We start from the raw sequence: 11,348 nt of genomic DNA on the forward strand, positions 1-11,348 counted from the left end.
CCTATAGCTCTCTTTAACCACTCAGCTATTATACACTACAAAACCAGATGCTCCTCTCTGAAATAAGTGTTAGCTATAATAAATTCGAAAGCTACAGAAAAATAAAAGACAACGATTTGACCCTCTATATTTATTTCCCACTGGATGCCCTACACAGATGACCATTTATATTACTTCTTCAAAAAAAAAATTCACTTAGAGGTATCTCTTTGACTAAACCTTTCACCCAAAAACTTTATTTTGTGCTGCTCTTCTATTTCATATTATTAAAGCAAGGTAAATTTCATTTTAGAAAGGCAAAGAAGCATAAATTGAAGAACGTTAGTGAAAATTATACCGTTCCATCATGGCAGCCAGCAAGTATATAGTCATGAGGGGGCGTAACTGACCACTCTACTGTTAGTGGAATGCTGTGAAATAAAACATCAGAGTAAATAAACTACATAGCCAGAGTAAAAAAGCATTGTGCACATAACATTCTGCGGTTGCATGAGTTTAACCACCAAAAGCCATATCACAACTCCAGTGAGACACCTTTTAAAGTGATTCTAACTTCTAACATTCTCTGGAATTAATGAAGGGTGAGGATACTAAATAGAAAGTTTTAATTCAGTAAGAAGGCATAGAAGGAGATCTAAACAATGCCAATTTTTCCAAATGGTTGTTTTAAGTTTTCTTGTACAGAGTCAGAAAATTTCAATAAAACTATTATTTTGTTTCAGTAATGAATTGCAGCGCACAACTCTTAAAATGCACAATTGTTGACAATCTAACATTTGATTTTTTTACCCTCGAGCAATAACACAATATACAGTACACTATAAAATTAACATTCTTGCAGAGCACCTTTTCTATGAAGAATTTTATTTCACTAAGCAGTAAAGTAGAGTGTTATATATAGAACTTTTCTAATTCAGTACACACCCAAAATAAGCCCTATTATGCACTAGCATTATACACAACAACCAAACCTTATCCCAATAAGTAGAGTGGGCTACATGGATCAAACGACGCCATAATACTCAATCATATAACATCTAGGTTCACGGTGAGATCGTACCAGAGGGGTGTGGTGCAGTGCCTGGTCGCCACGGCACGGTGCGGTGCGGCGCGAAGCACAAAAGCGGCCATTCTGGCCGTGTTCACAGGTCACAGGTCGCGCTCAGGCCGCAGATTTCTCATGGGCCAGCAAACGTGAATGTTGTTTTTAGGAAAAACCATGATTGCCCTTAAATATTTAAAAACTTATGGAGGTATTTAGGATTTTCGCTGTTAAGCCTGCACGAAAGCGGCCATTCTGACTGTGTTCACGGGTCGCGCTCAGGTTGCAGATTTCTCGTGGCCCAGAAAACGTGAATGTTTTTTTTTTTGGAAAAACCAAGATTGCCCTTAAATGCTTAAAAACTTATGGGGGTATTTTAGGATTTTCGCTGTTAAGCCTAATTCAATTTCTTCCATTGTTCTTCTCTCTCCTTTGAACACTACCTTCCACTCAGTTTTTTACGAACACTCCCTCCTTTCCTGCAAGATCCAGCAGCACCGCCCACATTACTGCCACCATCATTCATCACCCAAGTTCTTCTTTCTTCCTCTCCTTTGTTTCCTTCTTTTTTTGTTTGAAATGACTTAGTTTTTGCTTTACTTATTCCTTCTTTCTACTTTCAATTCCTTCTTTCTTTTTTATTTATGCCTTTTTCTTTTCTTACTTATTCCTTTTTTTTGCCTCTGTTTTGATATTCATCTTTATTTCCTTGACTTTTGTTGGGTATTTAAATGTATTTTTTTATTAAACTTGGGAGACTTTTATTGGTATTTATGAATATTTCAATGTTTGAATCATTGTTTGGGGGTTGACCGCGACACTCCACGAATCTAGGATTAAGTCCCTAGCATAACACATCGTTTTCCAGCTCATTAATCTCTAGGTCTTCCTAAATAGTTTCTCTTATAGTTTTTCTAGGTCTTCTTTTGCCTCTAGCGATTTGACTACGCCTTCATTTGATATACTCTTCAAATGCCCAAACCACCTAAGCCGAGTTTCTACCATCATTTCTACTATAAGTGCATTAACATTAAAGTTGTTAGAATATTAGAAAATATTTTATAATATTTTTTATATTATATTAGAGTATCTTGAATTATTTTCTATGATCAATTTATAATCATAGAGATATCTTAGAATATCTCTCATTATTATTATGATTTGTTCCTGATTTAGGATTAAGTCAATGTTTCTCTATAAATAAAGATTAGTATTGAGTCTTTTGTAATCAAGTTAGCATAAAACTATTATCAATAATATTCAAACCTTTATTATTTTCTCTTCTCCTTTTCTCTAAAATTCGACAACTTCAACATGGTAACTAGAGCCTATTTTGATCCTCCTTGAACGATCCCGCCTTAATTCCGCTGCCGAGTTCCCAACAGTTAGGGAATATAATCATAGTTTCTCTTTTCCAACATTTCGCATTTCACTCGCTTTTCGTTCACTTCGCTACTGCTGCCGCTACCACTATTTCCGGCGAATTTTCCTACGAACAGCGTCGTCATCTCAATATCAGGTCATGCCCTAAAGTGCGTCGCCAAAAACCGTCACATGCGCTCTCTCGCGCTGCTAATTTCTCATGCACGTAGATCTCACGCGCCGCCGTCTCCATAGCGTGTGACAGCGCGTTTTGACGCATCTCAGTTGCTGCTTGGTCGGTCGCCTCAACCTCACGGTTTCGAATTTGCCCTCGTATTCTAGTTTCAGGCTACGATTACACCTACTACCTTCAAAATTCGTCATCTACTGCTGTAGGTGCTGGAAAAGTTTTCCATCAAGTTTTCCGACACAACCACTTCCATTGAGTGTGAAATCTCCCAATCTATACAACCCAGGTTTTGTATGCCAAAATTTGCTCCACACGAGCTCATGTGCCTTCAAGATCCTCCATGATCATTCCACGCGCCGCCGCCAACAACCTCGAGCTTAGGCGCGTCTGCCCGCCTTCCAACACAATTTTTCAATCGTCTTGATTGGGTTTTCCTTCCTATTTCCAGATCTGCCCTTACTTTCCAATTTTGATCGACGAAAAATATGCGTCCTTGTCCAAACAACCATTGTCTCCTGTTTTGGATGCATTTTCTAACTCCATTGATTGATCATGGCTTCGTTTCATTAAAGTCGCATTGCTTCCTCTTTGGTGTTTGTTATGCAATTTAGTTCTTACTAATAGATTATAACAGTGCAGTGGCTTCTATTTCCACCAACGATCACTCTGGTGGTGTCCCTTTTCCCACATATGAATCATATTAGTGATGACTTCTTCTTCCGTTGATGGTTATTCTTACGATGTCTTTTATTTTCATGACTCACTTTATCTTGGCAATTTGTCCCAGATGCACTAGCCCCATCATTGTCCTAGATGTACTGGCCTTATCTTTCTCTCCCTGAAGCATGTCGCTCTCTCCTTGAAGCATATTCCAGTTTAAATATTTTGAGTCTCCGATATTATTGGTTTGAAGCTTCTAAATTCAGTTTTTTTTAGAAGAACAAATATTGCTTTACTCAATTGCTTGTCATGAATTTCACTCACGCTGATGATCATTCTAGCTATCTGGCTAGGCTATATTTATAGCAATTCTCTCCAACTTCACTTGCATCCCTTAGTTGCCTTTCCATCCTTTTTATTAATTTGCAGAGCAAAACATTATTTTCTCGTAACAAGCTAAAGCTTAGTAAGCTTTAGCTTGAGGGGAAGTGTTAGCATATTACAAAATATCTTATAATATCTTTTATATTATATAATAGTATCGTAAGTTATTTTCTATGATCAATTTATAATCATAGAGATATCTTAGAATATCTCTCATTATTATTATGATTTTTTCTTAATTTAGGATTGAGTCAATGTTTCTCTATAAATAAATATTAGTATTGAATCTTTTGTAATCAAGTTAGCATAAAACTATTATCAATAATATTCAAACCCTTATTATTTTCTCTTCTCATTTTCTCTAAAATCCCACAACTTCAACATTAGTATTCATGAAATTATGATCTAGTGGCAAACAGCATCTAAATAGGAATGTAATCGTGTAATTTAATTATGTGAAGTTTTCATACCCTGAAAAATATGGCAACCAACATTCACATACTTCTACCCAAAAAATAATTTCGCTAATACCCTATCAGAAACTACATTAGAGTCTCATTATCGCCATTAATTTCAAATTTGATACTTTATGCATATTTGTTTTCTTAAAATAGGAGTTCTTTATTAAAAAAAATATATATAGATGAGTATAAGACACAAGTTTTATTGAGTTTTACAAATGCAAATAAAGCTGCATACAAAAGATCCAAAATGGATCTGACCCTTCCTGAACCTCGGCTATGGCAGAAACTCTATATACTAGGTTTTTGTTTATTTGTTAAAAAACGTACATGGGTTTAATGCCCACTCTAGTTAAAATGAAAGCGGAAAAATACCTTTGTAAACTGCCACGCTTCAACATAGAGCATTTGAATACAGGCTCCAATTTTATAAAACGTGGATCAGTGCCCTCCCTCTGCGTATAAATTGATCTCAGCACATGAGGAAGAGGAACCTCCCATCTGCAATTGTGTACAATGAAGCAACAACAAAAGCCATTCTCAGAACCACAGATAGTTATAAAAGAAACTTGCTTTTGTTGAGAATAACCAATCACTGTAATTTTAAATGAATAAATTTTAACAATTTATCAGAGGCCTCTATTATAAATAATTTCACAAAAACATTGAACTATAATTCCATTAATCATTGTCTCACTTGCACAGCCAGTAATGAAATATATGATAAAGTTAGAAAGAACAGTAAGTATCATTTGGAACAACACAATACATTATGAAGTTAATAGTGAGTTGACGTATTCTGTTACAGAAAGAAAAATATTGTCCTTTGAAGTGCCATTTTGGGTTACTGCTTTATTCTATTTCGGAATTCTAACAAAAATTATTTTTTCAAACAGATTTTTGTGCTGCAGCCAATTAGATATTTGTAGCTATGTTTGCATTTTGTGCAGATACAAACAGTGAACTACTATTGAAACTATTTCAACAGCCAACACAGAACCTTGTTTAATCTGCATGAAATGGATCAGTTTGCAACTATTACAACTACTTATTTACGTACTGGTACAATTCCATTTCAGCTTTTACAATAAACTATGTAAACTTTACATACAACATAGATATCTGGATAACAACTAGATTAGAATACACAAAGGACCGAGTAACTGACTTATTAACTACTACATTGTAATCTTCTAAATTTACATTATCGTTAACATTGGCCTGGATTTAATTTTTTATAAGCAGTGGCCTGAGAAAGCACTTTTTATGCTCCCTAGATTGTGACACATTTTGTTCAAAACATACCGACTGTGCATCCTAATTCTTTATTTAAGTAGTTGTTCTTTGTTCATTATGTCTTATTCAACTTTTCAGGAAAGGTCAATATGATACACAGTTAATATATACTATAATAATAAGAATATTAATTACTTAATATCTAAATTTCAAATATTAATAGAAAATGATGAATGAGGCTCAAAACACCTTACACTTCCAGAGATCCATTGCCCAACAAGACAGCAAGATAGCCCATTCGGTGCTTTGTTGAGGAATCAAAATTGTTAAGAGGCCGCCATTTCACATCCCATGCTACCTTTCCATTATGAGCTAGGCATGACACAACTCGAGGTAATGCTACATTTCCTGGAACGGAACAAGTAGATGCTGGAGGTTCCAATACAGAGCTACCATGTGGTTGATGATTTGCCACATTCTCCCACGGAATCAATAATGGCTGATCTGTATCTTTGCATTCTTTCTTAGCAAGAGTTTCTGAATCACATGCAGAAGCAGGTTTTTTGGCATTCTTTCCCTTTGTATTAGAAGATTGTTGTGAATCATGTTCATCAAAATTCCCACCAACCACGTCTGGAGAAGTAAATTCGGCTGAATCTGGAAGTTGAACAGCAAGAGGAACATAATGGTTTTCACAATTTGGATCACCCACTGTTTCTTCTTTTGAATTCTTTTTAGGTCTTCCTCTAGGCCTCTTAGTTGGTGATGATCTTTCATTCATAGCTTCCTTTCCTCTAGGCCCTCTTTTACTCTTGTTTGTAATGGGGAATATTGCTTCGTTGTTTTCAATATTCCCATTTGGAGCAGGAAACTCAATAGAATTTTCTGCAAATTCAACATGAGATGACACGTTCTGGGTCTCACAATTTGCATTATCCACTGCTATTAAAGTTGAATTCTTTCTCGGTCTTCCTCTTTTTCTCTTGTTTGAAATACAGACTATTTCTTCATTGTTTTCAAGATTCTCATTTGGAGCAGGAAAATCCATAGAATTCTCTGCAAATTGAGCAGTAAGTGATGGCTCACACTGGGTCTCACAATTTGTACCATCCACTGCTATTCCAGTAGGATTCTTTCTAGGTCTTCCTCTAGGCTTCTTCGTTGTTGTTGATTTCTCATTTGTGCCTAGGTCTTCATTGTGTTCAGTCATATTTAGAAGACACCATATTTGCACAACACCTCTACCAATAAGTGAAGCCCCCATCTTGTGATAAGATGAGCCAGGTGGATGAGCAGCAACAGCAATGAACTAAACCAAGTATTAGAAAGAATATCATTTAACATGCAAGACTCACAAAGAAAATGTAAATTATTTCCTACAGTCTTACTTCCATGTCTGTTAGCGTATCATTTTACTACATATATGAATATAAGTGCAAACAAACAAATAGAAATCAGCCACAAAGTTATTCTAAACAGTTATGTATATGAAGTGGCAGTGTTGTCAAATAGCGGCGCTACAGCATAGCGGAGTTGGATGAATCCGCTATGAAAACCGCAACGCTATCCCAGTTTCGCTATTAGGACAATAGCGGTCGCTATTCCAATTTCAGCCGGCCGAATGAGCGGAAATAGCAGAAAAAAGATAATTTTAGAGTTTTTTAAACTAATAAAACTGAAGGTTTTGCATGAGTGCCAAACATGGTCTATTCTTATTATAGAAAAACTAAAGAATTAGTGAGCATCACTCCGATATTCACTGTAATACATATACCTTTCAATATATAATAAGCTAAGCTATGACTCCATTCCCTTTTTTATTTGTAAGCAACATGCCTCTTTTTATATATAATTTACTTATTGCAACCGCTATGCAGCCTCCAGTATTTGACCGCAATGCTATCCGCTATTTGACATAGCGTATTTTTGGTGTTTCGCTATTTGCCGCAATCCGTTATTGATAACACTGTGAAGTGGGTATTATGTAGAACAATGCAAAATTTTAAAATAAATGTGTTGATATTTCTGCTACGGAAACATAGCATTGTGTTACCATTGTCACCATCATAAGTTCCTGAAAGGTAATTTAGGTAGGCCAGGTGGCAATTTAACATGGTTGCCCCTAGCTATAAAGTCAAGTCCATGGCATCTGACATTTGGCGTACATGAAATGGTGAGGAAAAAAACATGAATACAAATTTGGCGTACATTTGGAGCATACTGACATAAGAATTTAGCTTTCTACTTTAGTAAAAAAACATGAATACAACAAGAACAACAAAAAAGAGTATTTTTCCAACTAGGCAGTGTTGGCTACATGGACCAAACAACATTATAAATTTATAATGTCCTATCTTAAATCATTTCAATGATAGACCATTTCAATCTAAATCTTTTTAACAGTTTGGAATATAGTTTTTTTTTGTCTCTATCTACTTCCAGAGATTAGACAAACCTCCATCCGATTTACTCTCATTACTGACATTCTACAGGTCTTCTAAAAACATGTCCAAACCACCTAAGCCAATGTTTTTCATATTTTTCCAAAATAGGTGTTCAATAGATGTTTAAAACAAAGAGAGAAAACAAAGTACCTCACATTTAATTGCACAATCGGGCTCTTCATACATCTGAGGACACCAATCTAATGCCCATACAGAACCTCCAACATTCATCACAAAGTCTCTGCTTCAACAAAATTTTAAGTGTTTAGCCAAGTTAGACAATAATCAGCCATAGAATGTTTTAATTTATCAGCAAGTTCAAAACTAAGTGTCATATGAATAATACAAATATTAACTATAACTCCATAGATATGTCATTGAATAAAACACAGCAGAATTAGTTAATATTTAAGTCATACCTGGATTCTTGAGATTTGGCATCCCCATATTGCTGCTTTTTTCGCATGTCATACTAAAAAGAACCAATACAATGATAAGGTCTAGAAAGTCTAGTTTTTAATAATTACAGCTTAAAAGCAGAATTTTATGAGGAAATTGTTGTCAAAACTTGCCTAGAAACAATTAAAGTAGAATAAAGTATATAGAAGGACTTGTACCTTAGGAACAAGAGCGGATGAAAACTGAGGTAAATTTATGTCACTGATATCATTTCTCTCATAACACTCAGAGCTACCAAGTCCATAAGCAAGCTTGATGTGTTTAGATGGATAATTAAAATCCCTCCATTGTCTGCACATTTAATGGTCACCCAAAAAAAAGAAATTAAGGGGTTGTTCACGAACCTCTAAAATACTATATAGTCAAGTATATTGAACCCATCTTATAATCTCATGAAAACCAACTTCGAGATTCAGTACATAAAAAAAATCAAATCTTATTTTTATTTCAATCAACATTTTTTGTTCCTTTCCATTCTCCCTTCCTCCTTCAATTAAATATTGGATTAAATAGACATAATTGCAGGAAATACTAATCCATCCAATGATAAATAAACATGCTAAGTTTCTTCAGTTTAAACTAATATTAAAATTAATTAGATAAGTTATTTCAAACAATTTGTTACCAAACTAAGTTGAAGTTAAAACTAGTCACCAAAAAAATCTAACTTATTATTTTCAACAATTTTAAACCTGTTGCCAAACAGCATTTTACATAATATCAAAGTTGTAAATCCAAAATATCATATCCTATACATATTCATCATTAATATACCAAAATCGCATTACTCAAGAACACTCATTAATATTTGCCATATCTTCACAATAGATTAGAGCAAACAGAGTTCAAAAATTCAAAAAACAATTACTAGTTCTTCACATCCATATACCTTAAGAAAGTAACAGAGGAAGACATTCTCTTGATCTCACTTTGCTCAACAGCAGCATTTCGTTCTTCTTCCCCACAGAGTCTGGCAATGGTATCCATATCTCGGAAGAAATTATCAGCAGAGAGATCAAATAAACAAATCCTAGGGTTAGCATCACTGCTGCTACCACTACCACCATTATTTGGCGCTGTAGCAGAATCTACCGCAACTTTTTCGCTCTCTTCATCTGCATTTGTCTTTTTATTTTGCTTCTTCTTCTTATCTTTGAGATTATTAAATACGGTAGCCATGGATAAATTATCGTTCGCCTCTTCCATTACTCTCTTGTTTTCAGAAATTGAAGGTGAATTTCAAAAATTATCAGAACCAAGATTCGAACCCTAGACTGGCCATTGATTCAACCGGTTCAACCATAATTTAACTGGATAAATAAATAATGAATATAGAAAAAACTTAAAAACAGAACCTAAGCATTGAAGTTAAAGATATGAAGTAACTATGGCAGAGTAACAAGGACGATAATACAGGGAAGAAAGCGAAACAGAAAGAAACCTGTTTGTGAGTGAACTCTGAAACTGGGAACAGCGAAGGGCGTGGCGACGGAGCGGCCGGGAGTGGGCGTGACCGGACCTGCGTGACCGGCGTGCCGCTGAAAGGATTAGAGAAATTTGAGATGCAACAGCACGGAGAGAGATTTCTTTTTAAAAATTATTAATTCTTTTAAGGCTTAATTGCGTTCCCTAAATTCTGTTTTAAAATTCAATATCCCTCCAATTTTTTAACAAAAATTAACAATGTTAATGTGAATTAATCGTATTTATAGATACAGTAAATGAACATTCTTCACTAATAGGATTAATGGGCTTAGTACTCATAACACTTGAATATTCTTGGAGAGAATATGTCTAGTTAAAATCTTATTAGAAAAAAAAAATTAGTAAAAAAAAACTAATAAAAAAAAAAAATACAGTGTAAGAATTGTTTCATTTAAAACATTACCGATAAATCAATGGAACAAAATTATGACGAAGAAAAAAAAAAGTGCAAAATATATTTATTTCTTTCTTTCATTTAGACAACAATTTTTGAAATGATGACGATCAATTTTTTGTTGTATTTGTTGAAAAAATTTATTTAACGATGCATCAGATATTGTCACATAAATAACTTTGTTGATGTTTATATCACAATTGAGTAGAAGATCACAAACAATTACATATTTTACTAGAATGTGTCTTATTCTATCTTCTTTAATGTATCATTACCTTAACCGAATAGAGAATTCAATATTATCTTCATAAATAACTTTTGTAGTTATATTTATGAAACACAAACCATTAGTCTCTTGTAGGTGTTGAATTATATGTATCAACCAAAACAGTTTTTCAACTTGTCTCATTTTCTAAAATTTCCTCATCATTTGGTTTGTTTCAGATATCTCCATGGAATAGTTGTACTTTCTAATGTAAACAAATAACTTTTTTTTTATCTATATCATTATGAGAATTTTACAAATAACTTGTATCTCTAATATAACAAAGTATAATTGTTCTTGTATATGTAAAGAAGTTCATTTGTCTAATAGATTAACAACAAATAATTACCAAGATACATTACCATTTGACTACGCTAATATATGATACTTCATGATCAAATGGAAATCATCATTTTCTCGAGTTTTAAAAATACATTTGTCTATAATTGATGACCTTACAACATTCAAAATGCACAACTCATTTGACTTGTTCATATATAACCATTTTAGAACATTTGTTGTATAAACTTCATAATTTACAAAAATATTCTTCATATAATCATCTTGTAACCTCAAACAAATCTTTTCTTCAAAATACTTAGATAGATGATATTGTTTCCATACCCTCGTTTAGCAAATATTTGAAGTAGCAATGTCAATCACAAGAAATGAGGTTTGAATTGTGATCCCTTTTTAAAATCTTAATTCATGTTTTTATTTTAAATTAACTCAAGACCAATATTTGTTACACATAAAAATCCAGAACGTTCTTGGTTAGTTAAAAACAAATGAAACTGATTATTTCTACATGATCAATGATAGTGAGTGAAAAATGATAAAAGATAGGGATAAGAAAATCACAAAGTGATATATCCTAGTTCACCCAACGTGTACATCCAATCCTCAGAACTTGTGAGTTTTTCCATTAATGTGCTTCACACAAAAACGTTCTTATTTTTACATAAT

The 11,348-nt window shown here is 33.8% G+C and overlaps 1 protein-coding gene across 4 annotated transcripts in view; it reads right to left on the minus strand.

The window, feature by feature from the left end:
* Positions 1 to 9,878, minus strand: part of LOC101510901 (uncharacterized) — an 18,654-nt gene extending 8,776 nt beyond the window's left edge. Inside the window, exons 1-8 of one of the 4 annotated variants that reach the window (XM_027330775.2) lie at positions 9,680 to 9,878; positions 9,128 to 9,512; positions 8,397 to 8,529; positions 8,199 to 8,251; positions 7,930 to 8,020; positions 5,590 to 6,644; positions 4,475 to 4,600; positions 338 to 410 (exon numbers count right to left, since the gene is read on the minus strand). In XM_027330775.2, coding sequence (XP_027186576.1) covers positions 338 to 410; positions 4,475 to 4,600; positions 5,590 to 6,644; positions 7,930 to 8,020; positions 8,199 to 8,251; positions 8,397 to 8,529; positions 9,128 to 9,444 — 1,848 coding nt within the window. In that variant the 5' untranslated portion in view covers positions 9,445 to 9,512; positions 9,680 to 9,878. Of the gene's footprint in view, positions 1 to 337; positions 411 to 4,474; positions 4,601 to 5,589; positions 6,645 to 7,929; positions 8,021 to 8,198; positions 8,252 to 8,396; positions 8,530 to 9,127; positions 9,549 to 9,679 lie in introns of those variants that run through there. The other 3 variants (XM_004515128.4, XM_073364775.1, XM_027330776.2) reach the window with 3 other exon arrangements.
* Between the last annotated feature and the right edge of the window lie 1,470 nt (positions 9,879 to 11,348).

This window comes from Cicer arietinum, unplaced genomic scaffold (genome assembly GCF_000331145.2).
Source record: "Cicer arietinum cultivar CDC Frontier isolate Library 1 unplaced genomic scaffold, Cicar.CDCFrontier_v2.0 Ca_scaffold_5873_v2.0, whole genome shotgun sequence".
NCBI classification, from domain to species: Eukaryota; Viridiplantae; Streptophyta; class Magnoliopsida; order Fabales; family Fabaceae; genus Cicer; species Cicer arietinum.